The 27,439-nt window shown below is 33.2% G+C and overlaps 1 protein-coding gene across 1 annotated transcript; it reads left to right on the forward strand.

Annotated features, from left to right (window-relative positions):
- Positions 1-3,501: 3,501 nt before the first annotated feature.
- LOC131953939 (multiple epidermal growth factor-like domains protein 11) lies at positions 3,502-27,178 on the forward strand. The gene is made up of 17 exons (XM_059317402.1): positions 3,502-3,609; positions 4,649-4,714; positions 10,125-10,259; positions 10,342-10,494; positions 11,754-11,942; positions 13,191-13,406; positions 13,510-13,713; positions 14,245-14,388; positions 18,192-18,326; positions 19,465-19,599; positions 20,047-20,181; positions 20,533-20,667; positions 23,553-23,687; positions 24,399-24,533; positions 24,778-25,011; positions 26,173-26,356; positions 27,027-27,178. Exons 2-16 carry the CDS (start codon positions 4,651-4,653, stop codon positions 26,325-26,327), a joined length of 2,304 nt encoding a protein of 767 aa, XP_059173385.1. The 5' UTR covers positions 3,502-3,609; positions 4,649-4,650; the 3' UTR covers positions 26,328-26,356; positions 27,027-27,178.
- Positions 27,179-27,439: the final 261 nt, after the last annotated feature.

Consider the following 27,439-nt stretch of genomic DNA (forward strand, 5'->3'; position numbering starts at 1 on the left):
AAGGTCGTGACTGATTACCTTTATATCTTAGGCTCTAAACAATTTGATTGTATATCATCTTTATCTGGTAATAGTAGAAATTTTAACGGCACTTCACTCAGAAATTAGATTAACGCTATCATAATTTCGGCATGATGAAAGAAGGAAGAACATTTCAACACAAATGTAACTTGCAATATCTAAAAATTTTGTAAGATCTACATTGAAGAACGATACACAATATATTTTGGTTATCAAAACATACATAGGCCTACATATTTTGAAGGTAATACAATGTATACATTTAGTTCATGCCTTTTAAAATACTACTATAAGATTGCTCATAATTTTTGTTCGATGACTTTAATTGTTTATTCCATATAATTTATGTCATGTATTTACTTTTACAGTGTGTCTCTCATTACTGAATACAATCTATTAGTATAATAAAACATTATCTAAAGCAGAATTTCTTTGATCTATTATGTTTCTATCAAATAAAACATATTAACAAACGCACTATGCATACATTGTTTGAACTTTCACACTAATAAATATGAGTCAAAGACCGTGTTTTAAAGTATTAAGCGTGCTAACAATGACAAGCAGTAATACGTAGTAATAGTAACAGTACATAATAATAGCTTTAAATATAGCGTTTACAGAATTTATGTTTATCATAAAATGTTGTATGACAACTTGCCAATGCAATACACGCAGTTTACAGTTTAAATGTATAATCACCAGGCACAATAACTAATTAACTGTGCGCGGATTTGAAGGACTTAAATTAAAATTCTTTCGAATCAGAAGATAGTAAATCGCAAAGTACAAGTACATTTAAAGTATTTAAGGAATCAAGATAAAATATATTGTGACATTTTATGAGTTTCAAAATAATATAGTAACTTTCAATGATACACAAACCGTTGCGTGTAAACAGGGACAAGTTGGACTAAAGTTCACGCAATGTGTCAGCCCTCAAGGGAAATAAACATGGTAAGAGATAAGGGAGAGTGTTTCGTGTGTTCTCATGCTTCTTTATACTGGTAACACATTACACAGAGCCAGCCCGTCGACATCAAATAAATTATGGGACGTGTACTCAATGGCTAAAAGATAGCGTGTTGCAAAACCCTTTTCATTCCTTAGCTTTTTAATCATTACTATTTTATTGACGATCACGTTGAGTACTTTACTCAAATCACAGCTTCAAACCTTTTAACTTTTCTTGCAAATATACTTTAATTACATTAGTCCAATAGAATAAAACGTTTCTAAGAAGTTTATTAAGTTAATTCTAATATAGGCCTGTGTAATTAATTCTAATATAGGCCTGTGTAATTTGCATTCCTGTTATAGTGTCTTTGATAGCCGATTCTAGTTTAGTTTAGTTTAGTTTAGTTTAGTTTAGTTTAGTTTAGTTTAGTTTAGTTTAGTTTAGTTTAGTTTAGTTTAGTTTAGTTTAGTTTAGTTTAGTTTAGTTTAGTTTAGTTTAGTTTAGTTTAGTTTAGTTTAGTTTAGTTTAGTTTAGTTTAGTTTAGTTTAGTTTAGTTTAGTTTAGTTTAGTTTAGTTTAGTTTAGTTTAGTTTAGTTTAGTTTAGTTTAGTTTAGTTTAGTTTAGTTTAGTTTAGTTTAGTTTAGTTTAGTTTAGTTTAGTTTAGTTTAGTTTAGTTTAGTTTAGTTTAGTTTAGTTTAGTTTAGTTTAGTTTAGTTTAGTTTAGTTTGGTTTGGTTTGGTTTGGTTTGGTTGGTTTGGTTTGGTTTGGTTGAGCTGTGCTGTGCTGTGCTGTGCTGTGCTAGGCTAGGCTAGGCTAGGCTAGGCTAAGCTGGGTTAATTAGGCTAAGCTAGGCTAGGCTAGGCTAGGCTAGGCTAGGCTAGGCTATTCTAGGCTAGGCTAGGTTAGGCTAGGCTAGGTTAGGTTAGGCTAGGCTAGGCTAGGCTAGGCTAGGCTAGGCTAGGCTAGGCTAGGCTAGGTTAGGCTAGGTTAGGTTAGGTTAGGTTAGGTTAGGTTAGGTTAGGTTAGGTTAGGTTAGGTTAGGTTAGGTTAGGTTAGGTTAGGTTAGGTTAGGTTAGGTTAGGTTAGGTTAGGTTAGGTTAGGTTAGGTTAGGTTAGGTTAGGTTAGGTTAGGTTAGGTTAAGTTAGATTAGGTTAGGTTAGGTTAGGTTAGGTTAGGTTAGGTTAGGTTAGGTTAGGTTAGGTCAGGTCAGGTCAGGTCATGCCTGGACAGGTCAGGTCAGGTCACGTCAGGTCAGGTCAGTTAGTTTAGGTTAGGTTTTAAAATAAATTCATCCTCGCTTAGTATAATTTCGTTTTGTTTTTTACATTTCAAAAGGCTGAAATGCGGAAGTAAATTGCTATTAATAAAACTCTGACATCTCGTATAAAAATCAACCATGCGAAACCATAAACATTCTTTGGCTTTCCCAACGCAACTTTTTTTCCTCACGAGTTGTGCCTTTTATTTTAGTAGTACAATTTTTCGTGTTGTTAAGAGGAAATCTCCATAACACTTTAAATTCATGTAACTGTATTGGTTAAAGCACATATATAATGTCACATGAAAACTAAAAACACGTATTTGCTGCTTCTATCTAAATTTACAGCAATGTTGAATGTGCGGCTTAACATTTTACTGCTATGAGTTTTGTACACAGCTCGGTGGTTGAATTATGTGTGTTCACATAACAACCTTCTCTACACAGTAGAAACCGCAGCAGCTGTATAAAAATTACATAAAAGGTGCTTGCCTTTCACATGACCTGGAAAGTGTTATTTGGTACCCAGCCTTGAAGGCGCGTTATTGTATACATGTCGAATGAAATAGCCTACCTTTTGTCTAATCTGTGTATGGTGTGTTGTGAAACGCTGTCGCTTCAACTCTATTTAAGCGTTACGTTTCGAAATACATTACTGGACTTAAGAATTCAATTTCTTAGATCGTGGAGGAAAAACCACCCACTGTTAAACAGTTTACACGTATATTTATTTATTTTTTTAAGCCGAGTTATTAATATGATTTAAATCGTTTGTCTTGTAAATATGCACACATTTTCATTAAAATAAGTAAAAAGCAAATTGACTATTTCATATTTGTGCCATTAATTAAAGATCCATAAAAAGCTTTTTAAATGTATTTTACCATCATAACTCAAAATACAACAATAATTCATTTTCTAATACTACATTGTACACCTCAATAATTTACGGACAGGTAAACTTAATAATACGTTTTATAAATACCCTAACCAATATATATATATATATATATATATATATATATATATATATATATATATATATATATACATATATATATATATATATATATAACTATAGCTCTAAACTTTGTGTATAGAGATGTTATCGGTTTACAATAAAAGCACGCCACATTTGGGCCGAGATAATGTATAGACTGTTCGCCGCACGCAACACTGAATCTAGTGGTAAAAAATGCGCAATCTACCAGGAAGTAATATTCAATTGAACTTTGGGACTCATATGTCGACATTTCTGGATTTCGACAACACGGTTTTACACGGTTTTCAAACGAATAGTAAGCTATTGTAGCTTACTGTGTTAAATATATTTTGTTTTAAAAATAATTGGCATAATAATATATTGATAGGGTAAGTATATGTGTGGTGATGTAATGTGTATGAAAGGTGAATACGTGGAACGGATCACTGCGTGTGTGCATGTATCATGTAGTGAGACGCGAGGCCGGGTGTATTGACGTGTATGTTGTTGTACGGAGTGAAAGAGGGTACAAGGGAAGCGACTGGTCGGGTGACAGTGGCTGTGTTGTGAGCGGGAGAAAGGTGGTGTGTAGGGATGAATGCGGAGGACAGTTGAAAGTTGGAGTGAAAGCAGACAGGTTGATGTGGGACTAGGTGGCTCGTTTGAAGAGAAATAAATGTTACTGTGATAACTAGCCTCAATCGTGTTGGTTGTGCATTTTTTGAGATTATGACACCCAATATGTAAATATAAAGTGATATTTAGTTATGAATATCTACATAGGATCTAATTTTTTTTAAAAAAAGGTGTTCTGCTCTTCAGGTTAATAAAAATGGTGGGTTAAAGTCTTATTACATGTTTATTAATGTATAAATATAAATTAATATTATATAATATAATATTAATATAATGTGTATATTTACTCTTTTCCACCTTCTTCACATTTATTACCACTGTATTCATCCCTCCCCCCGGTCAGTTGGCTTTTGTGCATTAGCCTCGCCAAATGATAGGAATATGGAAATGCATAATTGTTTAGGATTCGGTTACACATGGGGAGTGGGATAAGATAGTAATTAAAATGAATATGTGTATTGTAAAGGAATGGACCATTTTTCCGGCAGGTTAAGGCCAAGAGAGTGAATTGCCATGTCATTCACACAGAAAATAAAGGACAGGGCGTGTGACGGCATGGTTACTACGGATGGGGGCGGGGCGGGGCTGGGTGTAATATCCTCCACACGTTTTAATGTCTATAAAGTTAAGTATGTGCGGACATTTTGGACACCTAGCATGTTGCTCTTTTGTGTGTAACACTTTATAATGTGCACTGCTTGGGTAACAACACTTTGATAACAAACAAATTCTTAACTATTAGACCCGTTAATATGTTTTCATATACTATTATTTCCTACTTTTACGTTAAAGGAATGGATTGCACGATATTTCTCTCAGCATTATTATTACTCAATACAGTAAATATTTCGAATGGAGGTATGTGATTTTTATTTTCACTTTCATATATATATATATATATATATATATATATATATATATATATATATATATATATATATATATAGTATATATATATATATATATATATATATATTGACCTATCTCACTTGTTAAAATTGAAAAATAGACCAGGACCTATATGCAACGAAATAGATTAAAAACAAATATGATAATTCCTCGACATATGCTAGTACCCAAAGAAAACGAATACATCGACAAATGATGAAGCAACCCAGACTCATACTCTACCGGACTGCAATGTTGCCCTCTTAGTGTGACGTTATTGTTGGTTCAGGTGCTGATAAATCAAATAGTTCTGTTTAGCAAGGCTATACCATAATCACATTATTTATTACTTACAAGTCGAGTTAGAGAGAACGAATCTCTTTCTTGCCAGCATTTATAATATGTTCCAAGTTACTAGTTATAATAACTAGAACATAAGAAAGTGAACTAACACATTTACTGACCTTACATGCATCTCTTCGGGGGAGCGCCCCCCCCCCTCCCCGAAAAATGAAATGGAATTTACATAGAATCCTCCCCCCAGCCAAAATGACAAATGCCCCCCCCCCCCCCACCCCGGAGAAAATTGAAATAAACACTGCCAGACACTGGTCAGCATACATACTACCATTTTAATATCAAGCAGTCTCTTTGAAGTGGTCGTCCACTGTTTGACCCCAGCGACATATCCCATAATTATCCTTAGTTAATAATTACAGATTTCCTTTAATTTCTGTTCACAATTAGCTAATGTATTATGGTGATTGTACCAAATAATTTTGTTGAGTTTGAAATTCAAATGTTAAATTGTATGATTACACTAATAGAATCCGTGCATCTATTTGCCCTAGACAAAATATACATATCAAATATGTTATACCTAATTCTTTTACAAAAGTCATAACGAAAGAACATTACAAGAAAACAAGTTAATTAAAAAGTCTAGTGACATTTAAGCGCAATTTCCTTATGTTATCTAAAAATAGCTCTGTCGTAGCGTAAATCAAGAGCAGGGTTAGTAAAACCATTGGTTAGTTATTAAAACGTTTTTTTATTTAAAAATGTTTCAGTATTTTACATGTTTTATTTACAATAGAGTTACATGACTAAAAACATTGCGCGCCTACTGAACGTGATGACGCAGCTATTGAACGTGATGACGCGTGTGGTGTGGTTGGATAAATATGCCTACTAATTCGGTCCAAATTTTAATTAATTCAAAAAAATGTTTGTGACCAAACGAAAGGATATTTTTGAAAACTTTCTTCGGCAATATTGTTCTAAATTATGGCAGGAATCGATTGGTGCATGTTTCAAGTCGCTAAGTGGTCTGGTTGCCGAGATATGGGCCAAAAACTGCTTTTTTTGAGCTTTTTTGGCTTTTCCGGGAAATCCATGAAAGAAACCCGGAATTTTTATGGCCTATGTTCATTCTCGTAACTTGCTTAACATAATTGCTTTTGGAACTAGTCATCGATATTGCTTCGTTGAGGAGGAGATACGACTTAAAGCTGCGGACACACATCCATCCATCCATCCATCCATTCATTCATACATCCAGAAATGACGGGTTAATAAACGTAATTCTCCAGAATGGAAATTGCGCTAAAAAAACGCTAACTAAAGAAAACGGATGGGTTATGTGTTTCTTTTACTAATAATAACGAGCTGACCCGCACCGTAAGCATACGCAGCTATTTAGTTGTTTTATTTGCTACTTTTAGTAATTTATAATTTGTGAATTCGACATTACCCTCTCTTCCCTCTTCTCCTCCACCCCACTCCCCTTCCGTGAAAACGACCGTCTGACGCGACAGTTTGCAGACGACAATGAAATAAACAAGGAGAACTTGGTTTAAAAATATTTAAAACGTAAATTATTTGCCCCTAATAGCCGTCACATTGTAAACATTCAGGGTGAACCACAGCTCACCAGACTGGAGGGGTGGGGGTGGTAGCGATATGCCTAGAGAGCGGGTAGGAACGGCGAAGCCCTTTCGTTGTGGCGTCTCGTATATTCCCCATGTAGAGAATTATATATATATATATATATATATATATATATATATATATATATATATATATATATATATATATATATATATATATATATATATATATAAGATAGATATTGTATCTATACATGTGTTCATAAAAAAATTATGAGAAAGAAATATAATTCAAACTTCACGGAAGCTAAATTGTTCTTCTTCTTCTTTGTTCTTAATTTTAGTGTTGGAAAAGATCCCCTCCAGCACAATTAAGTATACGTGTCAACTGGTTATGCGTCATTGAGGCAATTGATTCAGATTTCTGCCTGCTTTTCTTTTTGAATTTGCCATTTAAGAACAAACTAACTAACCTCATCTGCCCGAGGGCTCGGACTCGAGACTTTTCGGTTAAGCAGCCATGAGCTTTACCGACTCGACCACGCCGACCACTAATGTTTAGCAATTAAAAAGATAATAAAACATAAAACATGCATTGTCTTCAAAATAGATGCATTTTTTACTTTCTCGTATATACGACGTATAGAGAAAGTATTGTAATCGTGCACAAAAATAACATGAAATTTCGACAGTTTTCACCGGTTTACTCCTCAGTCCTTCATCATATCCGGAGTATACAGGAATTATTTTAATCAGGCAAAAATTATAAATACAAATGTATAAACGTTTTGGCTTTTTATGCGTTATCGAGTCGTAAAAACTGGACTTTGCAATTATGTCCGTATGTGTGTGTGTCTGTGTGTCTGTACACGATAACTTGAGTACCGTTACAGCAAGGTTGATGATATTTCATATATAAGTATTTTATCAAAATCGTAGATCCGTATCAACTTTTGAGCGATTTCCGATAACCGATAGTGGTACTTTTTCTACTTTGAATTTTTCAAAAGCCTATAAGTTGCGTACTGTTTTAGATAGATGCATGAAATTTCACACGTAAGTAAAAGATCTAATTCTCTACCTTCTCTCAAAGTTTGAGTAATTTCCGTTGACCGGAAGTACTAATTTACGCTATTTCCGATTTCTCAAAAAACGCATGTAAATTTATAAAGTACTAATAATATCCAGCACTCTTATACACATTTTATAAGGCGTTCACTAGGTGTGGGACGGAGTGGTCTAGAGGTAGAGAGCTGGACTGCTAACCCGTTAGTCTCGAGTTCGAATCCGAGTTCAAGTCAGCAGACCGTCCCTGAGTCCACCCAACTCTGATGCGTACCTTACTCCTGTTAGGGAAAGTAAAGGCGGCTGGGCATAGTGCTGATCACACTATCTCTTCATATGCCGAGGTCACAGAAACAAGTGAACTCTACTTCAACTGCCCCATAGACCGTTAGGTTTGAAAGGGAAACTTTTCACTTGGTCTATAACTATTATAATAGTAGGCACACAGGTCTTTTTTCATATTGGCTTATTATAAGAATATTAGCCATCGGTACCCGTTTCACGTGAATTATAGGCCTATATTATTTTAAAATGGTGAACTTGTTTAAGAAAAATAATTTATAATATAGTTATTGGTCAAAACGCAATGTGCATTACTACACGCTGAACGATATTACTGACAAAGCAAAGAAATAACTAATTAGCTAAAAATCCGACACATTTAACATAACATGGGCACACACTTATTTAGTGACTTTAAATGATTCCGTTAACAACTCCGCGATTCCTCGGTATTCTTCTTGTTTTTTTACAAGCTTTTATTTAACTCACTTCCTCTGTCGTCAGTCGACAGTCTTTCTGTCTAGATAGAAACGCAGGAGTGAAAATTCGGAAACTTCTACTTGACCGACACGATTCACAGTTGGCACGTGGGTCAAGACATGAAGACAATGCAATCTGAAACTAAATTTGACTTAATTGGATGCCTAATTAATTTTTTATAAATTAATTAAAATTTGGACCGAATTAGTAGGCATGTCTAGCCAACCACACCACACGCGTCATCACCTTCAATAGCTGCGCCATCACGTAATGGCTGCGTTCAAAAACCATTGCGCGCCTACTGAACGTGATGTTCAGTAGGCGCGCAATGGTTTTTAGTCATGTAACTCTATTGTAAATAAAACATGTAAAGTACTGAAAACAAAATTCATAAAAAACGTTTTAATAACAAGCTTTTATGTAACAATGCACTAAAAAGTAGAAAATAAATTATAGACTACTATTTAAATAACTATAAAGAAAAGCGTGGGTGTCTTCCTTAACATTAGTAAAGGTATCCAATAGATACTAAAGTGACCCACGCTTTTCTTTATAGTTATTTAAATAGTAGTCTATAATTTATTTTCTACTTTTTAGTGCATTGTTACATAAAAGCTTGTTATTAAAACGTTTTTTATTAATTTTTTTTAAAGTGATTTATTTTTATTAGGTTTTTATTAATAGATCTATAGATTTAAATGAAATAGTTCTTTTCTTCATCGGTAACCATACCATATTAAGTGCACTCGCTGATTAAGAGACTTAAAATTAAGAGACTTAAAAGATTTCTTTAAAAACCCGGCTGTTCAATGGTAGTTATGTTGTTTTTAGTATATAGTCTAAATCCAGATCTTAGCGTCTACGTCTAGTTTTTCCGTAGATCTAGTCTAGATCTAGAATCGAGATCTAGATCTATATCTAGAATCCGAATAGATAAAGTAAAACCTTATAAAAATTTAGGCCGAGAAAATCGTATTCTATACCTTTCATAGCGTACGTAGAATGTAGCTCTAAATCACATTTGAATGAAATAGTTCATTTCTTTATTTTATTCTAAACTCGGAAGATGACGTCATCAGTTTCGTGCTCTTTTTTAGTGTAAACAATAAGCGACGTCATTGTTAAATGCATTCTTGTCCGAAGTATAAACACGTTTCCGGGTGCATAATTAAAAGTGTTTTTCTGAATTCGAATACGCCTTTATTTTTGTTTTATTTTTCTTCTTTAAAGAAAATTGTGGTTATACATTTAAAACATCTAATATATTATTTTCAACAAAAGTCCGTATAAAGTTCTTCATATATCGCTGCAGATTCTGAACTGTGATGTCCGGCAAAAATATTTTTCGGGCAGACAGAGAGGGAGAGAAGTGCGCACATGGTCTTTTATATATTAGGATTTGTTTACAATATTTTACTTAAATAGTATTTAGGTAAAATTAAAATGGTTTTGATAAACACAGCAGAAAATATAATGTAAGTAGGTAATAAAATGTGATACGTCTCGACAAAACTCTTCCGAATGTTAAGAATATATAGAGAGAAGGGAAACGAAAACAGAACGAAGCTCGTTGTGAAAAAGACAAAAAATACAACTATTTCGGACATGAATTACAACAGAAACAGCCAGGAATTTTTAAAACTCATATGATTTGATGTTTTTAGTGTGTAGCAATGGCTGGTTCGGCTCCAGCTGTCAGTACAAATGTCACTGTGTCAACAACCAATGTGATGTTGACGGAAAGTGTACAGGAGGGTCTACATGTGATAGGGGCTGGTTTGGTCCTCTATGTCAATATCGTGAGTAGTAAAGTAATCTAAAAAATAATGTTTAAATGAGATGAAAATCCAAAAATGCAGCTATATTTTTATCATCAAACAGAGGATCTGACAACAGTTCAGCTAAGTATCACAACATCAAACAACAAGGTAACAGATGGCGACGACTTGACGTGTGACAATGTTCAAACTGTTACTGTGTCGTGGGATGTGGCTTATCAAGTGATGTGGCTTAGAGTTGTCATGTCTGAACCAGGTTTGTAAAATGTTTAAAAAAATGTTACAGTTAACAAGTCTCAAAATACTAAACGATTTTGGCGGTAAGCTTTCTCCTGTGTGTCTGTCAAAATAATCCAAATCTACATACTTGACCGTAATATTATCTAAAAACAAATTAGTTGACTATTTTTTTAAATTATTAAACAAAGTGTCCAACGATCAGTGTTTCTTCCAGACTTTTCTTCTGCGAGGGGGGGGGGGGGGGCACTTGATATTTTTTGGGGGTTGAGGGGTGGGACAAGAGGCGTAGCGAGGGGGGGTACATATGTCCTCGGGCGCCGATTCTAGGGGGCGCAAAAATAGGTTTGAAAAAAATATTAAAAGCTCAGTTTTGCAATTATAAATGTATATAAACCGGGAGTGATCTCCCCTAAACTTTCTCGAATATTTATATATAAAATAACAGGGGATGGGAACTCGGGCTTTAGACATGAGTTTTAATCCATTTTAAATACTTAAAGTTTTAAAAATAGAATAAAATCTCGTAGACAAATTAATTGCACACCAAGTGAACGCCAAATAAAAAAGTGCATAATAGTGCGCAATATTATTAGTACTTTTAAAATTTACAATAGTTTTTTGAGAAATCGGAAGTAGCGTAAATTACTACTTCCGGTCAACGGAAATTACTCACAATTTAACAGAAGGTAGAGAAATAGATCTTTTACTTACATGTGAAATTTCATTTATCTATCTGAAATAGTACTCAAGTTATAGGGTTTTGAAAAATTCAAAGTAGGAAAAGTACCACTTCCGGTTATCGGAAATCGCTCAAAAGTTGATACGGATCTACGATTTTGATAAAATACTTATATATGAAATTTCATCAACCTAGCTGTAACGGTACTCAAGTAATCGTGTTTACACACGGACACACAGACAGACAGACAGACAGACACACAGACATACGGACAAGATTGCAAAATTATGTTTTTCCGTATCAGTGAGGTGTAAAACGTCGAGATTTGTAAAAATCTCGATTTTTTTTTTTGCACGATTACAAGACTTTCTCTATACTTCGTATATGCGAGAAAGTAAAAAAAATATATGGGGGGGGGGGGAGGGGGCGCCAAATTGAAAGTTTGTCCCTGGCTCCTCTGGAGTATAATTAAGCAGTTGATTGGCATAACAGTGGTATCCCATTGTCATAATTAAAGCATTCAGTTCTAGAAGTAGCCATGTCATAGATTTTTTTTATCAATGTGTTGTGTTATTAAATTAAATGTTCAATTTCAGATTCGCTTCAAAATGTCCAAGTGCTTTTTAAAAACAATAGCGGAACAAATATTGCCTGCACTGATCAGACGCTGGTTAGAGTGTATACTAAAGTTACAGATATTTTCTGTTCTAACAATATTTTGGCCCAGCAAGTTTTTGTTGACTTTAAATCCAATAAAATTGTTTGCTCTGTTTACATAAGTGGGGGTAAGGATTCTCATGCTAAATTTATGTTCACAATCTAACTATCATCACATTTCATACACATTTACATTTCTATAAATCTGTCTTTGAATGATAATTAAATTACTGTCATATATCCAGAATTTTACTCAAGGTGTACATGGATTGTTAGTATATATTCATATATTAATGTTCCCTTTTTACAAGCTTTTATTTAACTCACTTCCTCTGTCTGTCTGTCTGTCTAGACGGAAACGCAGGAGTGAAAATTCGGACAGTTCTACTTGATCGATACGATTCACAGTTGGCACGTGGGTCAAGACATGAAGACAATGCAATCTGAAACTAAATTTGACTTAATTGGATGCCTAATTAATTTTTTATGATTTAATTAAAATTTGGACCGAATTAGTAGGCATGCCTAGCCAACCACACCACACGCGTCATCAATAGCTGCGCCATCACGACCACGTAATGGCTGCGTTCAAAAACCATTGCGCGCCTACTGAACGTGATATTCAGTAGGCGCTCAATGGTTTATAGTCATGTAACTCTATTGTAGATAAAACATGTAAAGTACTGAAAAAAAATTCATAAAAAACGTTTTAATAACAAGCTTTTATGTAATGATGCACTAAAAAGTAGAAAATAAATTATAGACTACTATTTAAATAACTATAAAGAAAAGCGTGGGTGTCTTCCTTAACATTAGTAAAGGTATCCAATAGATACTAAAGTGACCCACGCTTTTCTTTATAGTTATTTAAATAGTAGTCTATAATTTATTTTCTACTTTTTAGTGCATCATTACATAAAAGCTTGTTATTAAAACGTTTTTTATGAATTTTTTAAAATTCTAATTTGTTTAATTAAAAGAAGAGGATATAAAGAATTGCATATATATGTTTTTGATAGTGACCTTTAACGCTATTATATTTATTCTTAATTTGAACAGTTTTCCTAAAAGAGCGCATTAAGTCTGATATTTTTATGGTGTTTTTATTTATCGAAATTCGAATCGACATTATAGTATGCGTAACTTAATGATGAATAGAAACTAATAATAATAAGCTATTTAGTGTTCTACCTGTCGTTTTTTCTTTTTTCACATCTTTTTGAAATTCTAATTAAATGACGTCTTGCACAAGCGGGTAAGCGATTCGGCAGTTCTAGATTGAATGATTGCTACCATGTACACTGTTTATAGACTATCCAGTATTAGATAAGTTACCAATGTTCTAAGCAGTCATATTCAATGTTTGACTGATTTAGGTCGCAATCTTGCTCTAAGACAACCGACCTGGCAATCAAGCAACTACACAGAGAACGGGGTAACGTTTGACTCCACTAGAGCTGTGGACGGGAATCCAAGTAGTAACTACTTGATTGACAAATCTTGTACACACACTAACTCAGGTTCATCTGGTTCTTGGATGGTCAATTTTACACAGGCAGTGTACATCGACAGATATGTGCTTTATAACAGAGGTAACATAAGCTTATTTTGCATATTTATCAATTAATTAGAGATACATTGATGGTGGCGTTACTTTACAGAGCCAGCGTAACTTAAAGACATTTTTATTCCTAGATAATAACCGTGATCGACTCAAAGGATTCACCTTAACAAGCTACAGTTCTACAAATAAGAAACTCTTCACTTACAAAGATACAAAAACTGACGGCAACGTGCCAGTTTACAACGTGACAACTGCTACAGGATCAGAACCCGTTTCTTATGTTGTTGTAAATGTTACAGGCATTCTAACGTTGTGTGAGGTGGAGACTTATGGCGGTATGTAAAGCAAAGAACAAATAATAGTGTGTCAAAATCAGTTTTGTTGAAATGTTATTGTGATGAACATGTATAGTTTCCCAATAACGTTTTACGTTTTTATTATTCGAAAAGGAGCGAGATTAAGACCACTTAAAAGCTGAGTAATTCCTAAGTTGTAAAAGGGCACTCTCTTCTCCGAGTGAAGAAGAGTATTTGCTAGAGTTTAATGCACTTTTTCAAATTAATTTTTTTATGAATAGCTTTTGCGTGTGATATTGACACACTTTTCTAATTTCTGTGACAAAAGTAAACATCTAAAAACTGATTTTCGTTTTGTATATTATCTTTGTATTCTTTTACCATCATATAAATATGTATTAATTGCAAGTATAAACTGTAAAAAATAGTGTGTCAGTCTTAAAACACGTTTTATAACATTTAAAAAAAAGTATGGCACGGAATAGTCCCACAGGTTAAGTTAGTATTAGTTCAATGAAATTACAATACACCTATGTATAGTAAGATAAGTTTAACTTCCTAACTTCATAGACTATATTTGCACAAGTCGAAAATATGGACTAGAATGTGCCAAGACCTGCAACTGTAACGACCCAACTGAGACATGTTTTGTAGCTACAGGTGGATGTCGGTCTGGTTGTGCTGCTGGATATCAAGGGGAAGGGTGTTTAGAAGGTATGGACTAGTATCTAATTTAATGGTAGACATTATATATAAATGGGAAGGCGCAGCATAAAGTAAAAGAGGTAGAAGCCCAACAGTCTAGAGTTCAAATCCGGGTTCAAGTAAGTAGAACGTTAATGAGTCCACCCAGTTCTGTTGAGTACCTAAGCAAAGTCGGCTGGGTATGGTGCTGATTACACGATCCCGAGGTCTCTACTTCACCAGCCCCAGGCGTGTTGGGCACAAACGGAAACAAAATATATATTATAGAATATATATATATATATATATATATATATATATATATATATATATATATATATATATATATATATATACATATTACTTTCCTTTATAAAACATTGCATTAGTGGAAAATAATTTACGTTTTATTACTTTGTTTTGGTGTTGGGAAAAAAATAATTACATAATTAGCGGGGATTGATCAAGTGCAAATGTAGGTATTGTACGAATAAGCTTGGAATATTATAATTGTTCGTTTGGTTTGGCACCTACGTTCGTTTAAGTTAGTGCAAAAGACTATGAATAAGTTGGGGTACTATAGTCGATTATTAAGCTGAAACAGGCGATTCTGCCCCGGGCTAGACTGTGAGCACTTTGCGTTTATATTCGCGTTAGTGGTTGCGTTTTGATTTGGTTCGTTTTTGTTCTTTCTTTTTTCGTTTTCGTTTGTGTTTTTTTCTTTGGGTTTGTGTTTGTATTTGTGTTTGTGGTTGGTTTTGCGTTTGGATTTGGTTTGTTTTTGTTTGCTTTTTCGTTTGTTTTTTTTCTTTGGGTTTGTGTTTGTGGTTGGTTTTGCGTTTGGATTTGGTTTGTTTTCGTTTGCTTTTTCGTTTTTTTTTCTTTGTTTTTTCTTTGTGTTTGTATTGGTGTTTGTGATTGTGGTTGGGTTTGCTGTTAGGTTTTTGTTTTCATTTGTATTTGTAATTGTGTTAGCGTTATCTTTGCGTTTTGTTGTTTTGGTTGGTTGTGGTTTGGGTGGGCAATGCCGGGTTTAAGATGATTACTAAACACACAGGTAATGGTCTTTAACAGAAAGGTTTTTCACAGAAGCCAGAGCAGGGCCTGGCCGAGACGGCTAGTATATATATATATATATATATATATATATATATATATATATATATATATATATATATATATATATATATATATATAATATAATATAAGCGGGCTGGTAGTGTTTCTGGGCGGACGTTCGTGAGAGCATTGGCTCTCAATTTTTTTTACCAAAGCTTCATTTTCGTGAATAGCCTTCTTCACACCAAAGTGCTACCGACTCTCGCGCGATGAGGGATTATCCTCCCCAATGTTGTGACCGCGTGGTAAAATCGGAGGTAATATCCATATCCCCACCGTAGCGAAGCAAGCGCAGCGCAGTCAACTCTGAGGATACCGACACCCGCGCGTAATGGACCAATGTGCCGAAACGAACTTAAATCGCATATATTTGTCTTACTATTTGTATTCTCATTTTACTATACATATTTTAAACCCTTTTTTTCTATTAACTCTCTTACACTGTGTTACCCATCTCTCTCTCTCTCTCTTTTCTACAAATATTTCCTAGTTTCTTTTCTCTGCTGTTGGGTGTCTGAATATAAGAGTGCACATTGGATTCATCTTAATGAATTTGTCTTGAGCTTAATGTTCACTGTTTTCTTTCTAGGTCTCCGAAGTAACAAATTAAGCAAACATAGTTTCTGTGTCAAACTTGCAGCTTTTCTGCTTTGACAATTTTAGCCTATAAATTTTAGCTAATACCAACATTTATCTGTGCGTTTTATTCTAATCCTTGTTTACATATGCGTATTTATTTTATATGTTGTTTAAAGCAATACATGATTGTAACAACAGTGATATCCCTTGTTGTTGTGGGTTCGTTTTGATACAAGAACACGAGCAATAGTAGTAACTCAAACTATAAACTTTATTTACACTTTACACAGTGAAATGATAAATCCATAGTAAATCCATAATAGAAGATAAACAACTGGTGCAAGTACAACCACGAATCAAAGTGACGTGGTGACATCCTACTTCATATTCACAGCCACAGTCCAAGCCCCCTTTCGTTCACCTTGCGCCCCCTTTTATACGGTCCATTCTCCATTCCATGAACGATCTCACCCAAAAGCATGGAAAAATACATGACGAGTCGCTCAGACAGTCCTTTCGCTAGCCAGGTACTCTACATTCATGCAACTTCATGTAAAACACAATATGATAAACATCTATACATATAATTCTCTTCTGGGAGACGCTAGAAAACAAGCTGTAAAAGCGCTCCCTACCATCCCCACCCCTACATGGTTTTAGTGAGCTGTGGTTCACGCTAAATTTACCTTCGTGGAGTCGGGTTTAGTGACGGCTATTAGGGGCAGATAATTTAGTTTGAAACGATTTTAAACGATGGGGGGGGGGGGGGGGGAGGGGGGAGGAAGGGGGTAGTGCTATGGTCCTTAACGAGCTACTTATAGTGTTTTAAAGAAATATTTTCAGTGTCAGCATTGGTACTGTCGAATTCACACATTATGAATGACTGAAAAGTAGAAAAAACAACAACTAAATAGCGGCGTATGTTATGCCGCGGGCCGGCTCGTACCTAATAATACAGTCTGTGACAATGGTGTTATTTTTTACCAATTTACAGCTGCTTCAACTGATGCATTTTATTTTGCTCAGCATCTGTTTTGTTTTGTCTTAACGGGTCATCCATAAATGACGTCACGCTTTTTTTTTACGATGTTTATCTCCCCCCTCTCCCCTCCGTCACATGTCGTCACAAAAGGCTAGACATCCCCCTAAAATGACGTCACACCTCAGCCTACAATCCCCCCTCACAAAATTGTGTTGAATTTTTCTTACTTAAAACATCGATATTTTTCCAAAATTTTGTCAGGACTCTGTCAACATATTATAGTATTTTAATCAATTCGTATTACAATTATTTAAATAAGTTTTCTAACATTGCTTTTTTATAATACAAAAAGTGACGTCATACCATCTGAACCACCTCCCCCCACCCCCATCACATACCGTCACAAAATTACGGACCCCCCTCACCCTACGAATGTGACGTCATTTATGGGCTAAAGATCATCTTCGAGATTCAAATATATACCTTGTTGGGTCAGGGGCTGTTATACAACTGTTCATAAGTTGTCAGTAGTTAATTTACATATTTAAGTCAAATAGTACATATAGCAATTATAAGAAAAATTGCTTCACTAAAGTTTGTACTTTAAATTTGCCTGATAATTTAAATATGCCGATCATTTAAAATTTCGAGTTGATGTGTTGTCCGTATTGCTTGAAAAAAGAACTGTTTAAGATTTCTTTAGTCAATAGAATTCAGCGTATATACTTGCTGCTCTATTAAATGGTCAATTTAAATCTATCAATTGTAAATATAATTGCGAGTTACACTTTAAAAAATGTTAATCCTTATCTCATTAGTCTAGTTTATGCATTTTTATTTAAGGCCATTCGGTTTTTAAATTGTGTGTTATCCTAAAATTAAAAAAAAATTGAAAAAAAAGATCAATAATCAACAAGTTCATTATATTAAACAAAGACATTGTTGCTTAGTTTGTAAGTTATCACTGTATTTAGTGCTAATGCTCTGATTTATACCTATTACGATTTTATTTGTTCGTAAGTGAGCTTCAAATATGTTTCTTAACTTCGCTACTGATACAATTTTTTTAAAATGTTGTTCTGACCGAAACTGTATTAGTAACGAGACAATTTAACCGTTTCTCAAAGCGTTGTTTGTTTGATGTAATTCACAGAATGTGATATCACATATTATGGACTAAACTGTGCACAGAGTTGTAGCTCTAATTGCAGAGACCAGCTCTGCAATAACGTCAATGGTACCTGTTATAACTGTTACATTGGGAAACAAGGAGCGCTGTGTGATCAAGGTGAGGTAAATTAATCAAGGTAAATTAATTAAGAAGTATTCTTATTTAGTTACTATTGTACTAGGGTGTGTACAAATACAAAAATGTTGACAAGTAAAATCATTCTCATATCGTTAGCGTTATATTAACTAAAGAAAACAAGTTAATAAAAAGTCTAGTGACAATTTAAGCGCAATTTCCTTATGTTATCTAAAAATAGATGTGATCAAGTTTGTTTTTAAAAAATGTGAAAAAATGATTAGGCCTAGCGAAACAAAACCTTGTAATTGTAACTCCCTATCACTCTCATATAAATGATAAATAAATTAATAGGGTACAAACATAACGTTTGAATTAATAAGTAAAAAATAAACTTATAGCAAGCTCTAAAAGACAGCGAAAAATAGATTATTTTGACACATCCCTTTCCCCATAGATCTATATCTAAATATTGCTATATAATACTGTAGTGCATTATGTTCATAACCCGTAGCTCTGTCGTAGCGTAAAGCACACACGGGGACAAGACGTATAATGCTGGGGTGCGTTCAAGCTAGGAGAACGATCGGTTTGTAGGTGTTTATGTAATTTTAAAAAAAAAATTGTGACCGAACAAAAAGAAATTTTTGAAAACTTTCTTCGGCAATATTGTTCTAAATTATGGCAGGAGTCGATTGGTAAATGTTTCAAGTCGCTAAGTGGTCTGGTTGCCGATATATGGGCCAAAAACAGTATTTTTTCGAGCTTTTTTGACTTTTCTGGGAAATCCAAGAAGGAATTCCGGGAATATTTTTGGCCCACAATCATCCTCGAAACTTGCTTAACATATTTGCTTTGGAACTAGTCCTCGATATTGCTTAGTTGAGGGGAGATACGACTTAAAGCTGGGAACACACATCCATCCAGAAATGACGAGTTATTAATCGCAATTGTCCGTATGAAAATTGCGCTAAAAATATATTATGAGGCCGGTGCAGTATTTGCTATTTCTGTATACATCAATATTATTTTAGTTTTACGATTTTTTAATGTTAATATTTATATGTATGCATTGTGTTAAATTATATTGTAAGTAAACTTAAATTAAAAAGCTTTATTTTAAACATTGTATATGATAATGTTGCTGTCATTGAATTAATATCTACTAAAAAATCATCAGATTGTAATGCAACATTTTATGGTCAGAACTGTACACAAAGATGCAGCACCAACTGTACAAACCAACTGTGTAACAACGTTGATGGTACCTGTAATAGCTGTGTTCCCGGAAAACAGGGGAGGTTTTGTGACCTTAGTGAGTTTGTTATATTACCTTTCAAATCCTCCCTAAAAATCTTTGAAAGTAAATGAGAAAGGCCATATGATTTTCTAATACAAAGTTAAAGTTGGTTAACACTTATTAATAATAAGGCCTATATTTATTTACTGATTTTGAAAACATATTTGAGATGAGGTAGTAGTCATTAAAAAGTTGGAAAAAAAACCTTATAATAAAAAATTTGAAACGCATTAAAAAATGCATTTTTGAAACAAAAGCATGCGTCACTAAATTATGTAAGAAATAGCAAGAGCAACTATTTCTTTTAAAAAGCAAGTTCGTTTTGCATTTTCTTACTAGGGTAGCCCTCGCCGGCGTTGCTGCAATCTAGTTGCAAGAAACATAGTGACGCAATATTATTTCATATTTTATATTGAAAACAAATAATAATGAAGCTGCTATTACACAAATAACTATACACAGGCTGTGAAGGCACATATTACGGCCAGAACTGTGCTCAAAGATGCGGCATTACATGTGCACATCAGTTGTGTAACATCATTGATGGCACGTGTAACAGCTGTGTTCCTGGGAAACAAGGGAGCTATTGTGACCAAGGTGCGTATTTTTTTCCATTTAACTTTATAACCTACACAACAAAGTGTAAGTGAATTTATTAACATTATGCTAGTTTACGCCACAACATTTCAAATCATAGGGATCATGGCTAACTAGGTGTTGTTGTTTTATTGTAAACTCATATAATTTAAACTTAATTCTAAGCCATGCACCCTCCATTTTAATATCTTTCAACAAAGTGAATGAAGTACTCTTTTTAAGATATTCTTTTATTTTATAAAGTAAATTGTGACTTTTAAATAATAAGGTGGTAAACAGTAGAAATAACTGATATGACATTTGAAAAAAAATATAGTTATAAATCAAATAAAATCAAGAAAATACACACAGACTGTGATGCAAAACATTATGGAGAAAACTGCTCCAACATATGCAACACAAACTGTACAAACCAACTGTGTAACAACATTAATGGCGTCTGTAACAGCTGTGTTCCTGGAAAAAAAGGGAACTTTTGTGATCAGGGTGAGTATCTTTTAAATTATATGTAATAATAGATAGAGCAAGTAAAAATAGCACACACTTATGTTTTGAATATCTTTTTAATCTGTCTCTCTGTGAAATCCATAGAAGCATAACAATAAGTGTTATTAAAACGTAGTTTTTAATGTGCACTTGTCTTTATACATTTACTTTGCACGTCTGCAAAAAAAATCTGATATAAACATCTGATTTGACATGCTAATTTTCATTGCGATAATTTTGTGATGTTATAAGAATCTTCAATGCAAAAAACAATTATCATGTTAATGCCATTGGTAATGGTAATTTATATGTTTACTTTTGCTTTAATAACTAACCTGGAAAAATGGTACACATTCTTATAATAATGTATGCTTAAATAATTGTATACATACAATCATGAAGAAAGAAACGACGTAAAGATGTAACAATATAATAAAACATACTCAAACACACACATACACACACACACACACCAATAAAGCGTGATGAAGCATATTACAGAACTGCTCACAAAGATGCATTGTCAACGGTAAAAACCAGTCGTTTGACAACGTTAATGGAATCCATAACAGCTCTGTTCCTAAAAAACCGGGCAGTTATTGGTGTTTATTACTTCTTACATGAATGGCATTAACATATGATATAATAAAGGTTTTAGTGGTAATCAAAACGGAATGAATCAAAAGAGATACATATTTTAAAATACAATTTTATTAATTCTCATGACCGAATACGGCTGGTAAGTAGGTCACCAACCAGTTCTACGGCTTAATAAAACCTGCATGAGCTATAGAACTGGCTGGTGACCTACTTACCAGCCCTATTGGGGAGAATCATTCAATCTTTAGTGTTGACATGGATTCAACTATATTTTTGTTTAATCAAAGGGACCTGAAAACCTTTAGGACTGAAAATAATTCTGAAATTTAAAAGTTTAAGACTAATGTTATAAAAGTTACAAGTCCCGAGAATTCAACATTGTTTTTAATGAGTATAACATGACATTTCTATTTCTTATTATCAAGCCTAAGTTATAAGTTTCGCTTACGTGAGACAAACATTTATTGCCTTTACAGGAACTCTGTGATCGATTTTCTGAAAACCCCACTTGATAAAAAAAAATACATAGTAATTTGTATTCAAAACGTCGCAGTTACAATTTTTAAATTCTTTTTTTTTAAATCTGCATGGTATAATTCAGCCATTTGGGTTTCAAATTATGTGATAAATGTAAACAAAAAACACGTGTTTTTCTTTATTTTTTTTAGTTACCGAGAATGCTTAAACATATTTACTAATGTCCAAAACAAATCAAACAGTCAGGTTCTTATGAACATATTTCTTTTTAAAACAACATAAATGATTTGGCATTTCAATTAACTTTGAGACTTTCACTGTTAGAAAAATTTTATAAGAGATATCAATTCAACCAACCCACAAAAAACTTACTTCGCTAAAATGTAATAACAATGGATTTGTTAATTTTTTTAAGAACAACTAGACTATCCGTTATCATTCGATAACCGCGGGTTTCGGGAGTCATCCAGATATGACATCACGTCTGTCACTTATCATCACAAATTAACCAGACCCCACATTCAAAAAGACGTCACACCTCAGAAGTTTTTGTCTTTTAAAACTCCGATTTCGGCAGAGAATGGCTCTGACCACACTATGCATTCATATGCTGAGGGCACAGAAACAGGAGAACTCTACTTCACCTGCCCCGTATCCCGCCAAGTTCCGATAGGCAACTTTTTCATTAATATCTAAACAAAAATATATTTGACATGGTGTGTCTCGCATTGTAACCTAATATACTAACATCTTAGCTATCTAGGCTTGTAAGTTAAGGGACATATTCACTTATATATTTTAATTTTATTCTGCGTAAGAAACTTCATTTACGCAAATAGGCTCTAGTGCCTAGATCTAGTATTATTTAAAATTAAATTTTATCCCAAATTAGCCAATAATTAAGGCCTGAAATAGTTTAGTGTATATATTCTAGATGTAGAATTTACGTTAAGTCTAGATCTAGATGTAGAATGCAGTGTTTCTTCCAGACTTTTTTCTCCGGGGGGGCACTTGAAATTTTCGGGGGGGGGGGGGGCGGTAGACTTTCTTCGGGGGGGCGGACACTGTTAAAAGTATATATTTTCTATATAAATTATATAAATTTCTTTTCGTTCGGGGGGGGGGGGGGGGGCGGTAAAAAAATTTTGGGGGGTCAACCCCCCCCCCCGAAGAGATGCCTGGAAGAAACTCTGGTAGAATGTACGTAAAGTCTAGTTTTTGTCGTAACTCTAGATATAGAACCCAGAGACAAATAGATCCCATGTATTTTCGAATTAAATGATCCTTGAAGCTAAAAAGCCAAGATTAATATCAAATATTTAGGGACTAACATAGTTTAATAAAGAAATTCAATACTTTATGGTGGTTTTATAATGGTTTATATTTTTAACTAATTATTTTTGTTTTGTCCTAGATTCTAGATTTTAGATCTAGGAGTGACTTTATCGGCGTCCGATATCTGATCTCTAGATCTAGAGAAATTAATTCAAATTAAATTAATATTTAAATTAGAAGAGCTATTAAAAATTGATAATAGTGTTGAAACCTAATAAACATAGCAAACGGACGCATCATTAACGTCTTTAAATTAATTTGTGATTAAAAGTTTTGGTAAAAAAGAACAGTGTTCTCTACCTAAATAGGCTACTATTTTACAGCTCTACACATAGTGCAGATTCTGTCCAGTAACCAAACAGACAAACAAAAAAAAAATATTCAAACATGAAAATAAACTTTAGTTTTAGTAGTATATAGATAATAATGTGTTGAAACATAAATTAAAAGAATAATAAACGATCGTGTCATAGACTGTAATGCTACATACTACGGCCTGAACTGTTCACAAAGATGCAGCACCAACTGCACAAACCAGCTGTGCGACAGAGCTAGTGGAAATTGTTCCACGTGTATCTATGGAAACAGCGGTCCCAAGTGTGATCTAAGTAAGCTAATCTAAATATATTTTCACACCATTAGAGTTTAACATAATACGACGGTTAGATTTCTATAATACACTATTACATATTAATATCCGAAAATAAAAATTTTTATAAGCTTAATAACTCACCAGCAGCTTTTAAAAAATATAACACGCTATTTTTTTCATTCTCCCATATTTGACTTTGGTCAACAATTGGATTAAGCTGAACATTTTAACAGAAGTTTCCATTAATACAAATCAATCAGCATTCAAATATGACCACCGTTATAGGATTTAATAGTGCATGAAGAATTTAAAATTTTGATAAATGCAATAAGAAAAGAAAAACATTGAATTATATGACCTATTATGTTACAATTATAAATATTTCAATTATAACTTTATTTGATAGTGAGAACCTTTCTTTAAATATTTAAAAAAGTACATATTCAATTATAAATATTAATCATAAGTGGTATGTACAGCTTTATCATGTTTAAATGGTCACAAAGAGAGCATACCTTAGTGTGACAACCTTATTGTATACACTACACTAAGGCTGGGCGGTTTTGACATTCACATGTGTGCTATGCAGTTAAGCGAAAAGAAACTACTGAATCTATCATTGTGTCATGAATTATGCCAATGAATCTGTAAACAAAAATTTAAAAATTAATTTATTATTATCTGTGTAAATTATGAAACTAAAGCATGCTTTATCGTTTGATCAAAGAGTGTGATGTGCACCATTACGGTGAGAACTGCCTGTACAACTGTTCAACCAATTGTATTGACTCAGTCTGTGACAGCTTCACTGGGGAATGTTCCAGCTGTGTTCGAGGTTTTCAAGGACCCCACTGTGAAAAACGTTAGTGGTTCTATTTATTTACATTTGAGTATAAATACAGTAATATGCGGAATAAATAAGAGTGCTTTTAATATAATGGCTTAATTTATTTGCATGATTTATGCTACACGTTTCTTCACACCAAAATGTTTAATTAAACATAAATAAAACGTATTTACTAAAACCATGTTGGACATTCGCTTTGAAGTAAACACTTGAAATACTTATATGTAGTAATTTTGTGAGAAATGTGTTTTTATTTAAGTTTCAGAAACAAAGGAAGATTATTCGAAAGGAATGAAAGATGGCATTGGCATTGGAATAGGTATTGGTATAGGAACCATGTGTGGTGTCTTCATCATCAGTATTGCTGTTATATGCCTAGTATGGAGGCTAAAGAGGACAAAACATTCTAACGGCGATGCAAAAAATAATTATGCTAATCAAGTCTTAGAATTAGGAGACGGATTAACATCACCTGCATTTAACAGTGAAAATGGTTAGTACACAATTATTCGGATACTCTGTATATCGAATAAAAACATATACTTAATGGGAAGAAAAATAGAAAAGAAAAAAGTTCCGGAGAAAATGGAAATATATGTCTGTGTATCAGTAAAAAAAAATTAAAATATATACCGCGGTTTAAAAAACCGACCATAAGCTTGTTCTATACAAAGATTTTTTTTTTAAATTTACAACCAAACAAGTTATATAATATAGTAAAGCTCCATGTAATCCGACTAGAAACACAATTAACAAATTAAACTTACAACATGTAGGGTACCTAAGCAACACAGCCAAATAAAATAACAACTAAACACAATAGAAATATCAACAGCGTACGAACTTAAGAATAACTATATATTTATAACAGTAACACAAAACAGAAAAAGCTCAAAACGAATAGTAAAATAAAACAACGCACGAAAAATAAATAAAAACAAATACTTCAAAATGAATACAAAATTAATACACGAACAAAACATATTGAAAACATGAAACATTTAAGACAGCGTAAACAACACAGCATAAATACTTGCAATATAATCATTTGCAGCACACACACACACACACACACACACACAAACTTGATTATTTCCCTGACCAGCCTACTTTACTTTTCCCTTGGGGGTTCCAGTCTAATGCTTTCCTTGCGATGTTATCCACTCCCGTTCTCATGGTATCCAATATTGATATCTTCAAAACTAAGGAACATCGCCTAAATAGACAAATATCCATTTCTGACAAATTAAACAATTGTTTATATAAACTATCGAATCTATCTACGATCTTTTTAATTCTATGTGCTACAATCTCTTGCATCCGTCATGCATTGATGAAATCCGATATAATCTGATTAATTGATGTTTATCAATTTTTAGCAACCATCAAACATTAAATATATTATAAAAATGCGGTAACAAAGGTCTTTATAAAACCTCTGTTTCATATAACATATTTTCAAGACATTTGATTTATCATGTAAAGGTATGAAACGTACCTTCTTTCAAAATAATAATCTTACGCTAATGTTTCCATAGTCTATTAAGGCGTTTAGATGTCAACGTTGGTAGCGTGTATTGTTATATTACATTCAGCAAGTTATACTTTCTGTAAACAAGTTTTGTTTAACATTACAAAATATTGCATATTTCAGAGAACACAAAAGTGTATGACTATATTAATGAATCACCGGATACTACATTGCGAGAAGCAACTAATGAAGCAAGCATAAAATCTAACACCTACAACTCATTAAAAAATGAATACAATGATGAATCTAATTATATGTCAATAGCTTCTACAAAGTAAAGAAATACACATTAAGCCACGTAACTAAGGTGAGTCGAGACGCTTCGTATATCAGTTTAAATATTATTTTCTCTATCTTTTTGTATAAGCCAAGAGTTAAAACATTTACTGTGTGAGAAAGTAACTGTTCTTTAAAATATATGAGTTTTTGTTTAATAAAATAACAATAATATTTACACGTATGAATGAAGCCACACAATTACCCCGCGGCTACTGAAGCTACTATACTATTATAACAGTACATAATCATTGCATTGATTAATGCATGCTTAAGTTAGCTTACCCGTTTAGCCATAAGATGCATGGGGTTTATAAAGTGGAGTTCACATGTTTTTCAAATAACGGAAAAGTGTATAATCAATATGTCTATTAAAACACGTATATTAATAAGAACATTGAGAGATAATAAAATTAACAATGTTATGTACTACATAGGTCATTCAGAAGGAGTTTGTATTAGAGAAACATTACTACACGCATTACTTCCGAATACATCCTTAAATCAAATGATGCAGCTTCAGTCAAATAGTAAAGACAATCACGAGTTTCATATAATTCATGTAACAGTTTATAGCAAACTTAATACAGCTAGGCTAAATGTAAATACATGTTTGATACTAAAGATAATTTCAAAAACTAATGAAATATATATTTATTAAGAACAATCTCTTCTTCATTTCACCCTTTTCCCCAACTCAGAGCATAACAAACAAGGGAGACTACTGTTAAAACAGCCAACCAATACTTAGCGGAAACATTGTCAACTGGACCAGTGCTGATTGATCGACGACCAACTTGGCAAAAATCGGACTGTGCAAAAAATGTTTTTGTAATTTTTCTTCAAAATAAAATTGTAGCCATTGTTTGTTTTATGTTTGTTTATTTTTTTCAAGCATTTTTCTACATTATTTTTAACACAATATCAAGCATAAATAAGAAACTGCGTGTCTCTCTATGCTGACTACAATCTATTTGTATTATAAAATCATTATTTAAATCAGCATTTCTTTGATCTATTGTGTTTCTATTAAAAGAACATATTTACATACGAACAATGTATAAATTATTTGAACCTTTCAAATAAATAAATGTGAGTCAAGAAAGTATTCTAA

This window comes from Physella acuta, unplaced genomic scaffold (genome assembly GCF_028476545.2).
Source record: "Physella acuta isolate Inbredline_101_S28 unplaced genomic scaffold, ASM2847654v3 ptg000966l, whole genome shotgun sequence".
NCBI lineage: Eukaryota > Metazoa > Mollusca > Gastropoda > Physidae > Physella > Physella acuta.

Coding starts and splice junctions, on each gene's coding strand:
- LOC131953939 (XM_059317402.1), top strand. CDS start 4,651: ATGGATTGCACGATATTTCTCTCAGCATTATTATTACTCAATACAGTA. Junction 14,389..18,191: donor AGGGGAAGGGTGTTTAGAAG/GTATGGACTAGT, acceptor TGTAATTCACAG/AATGTGATATCACATATTAT. Junction 19,600..20,046: donor GGGGAGGTTTTGTGACCTTA/GTGAGTTTGTTA, acceptor AACTATACACAG/GCTGTGAAGGCACATATTAC.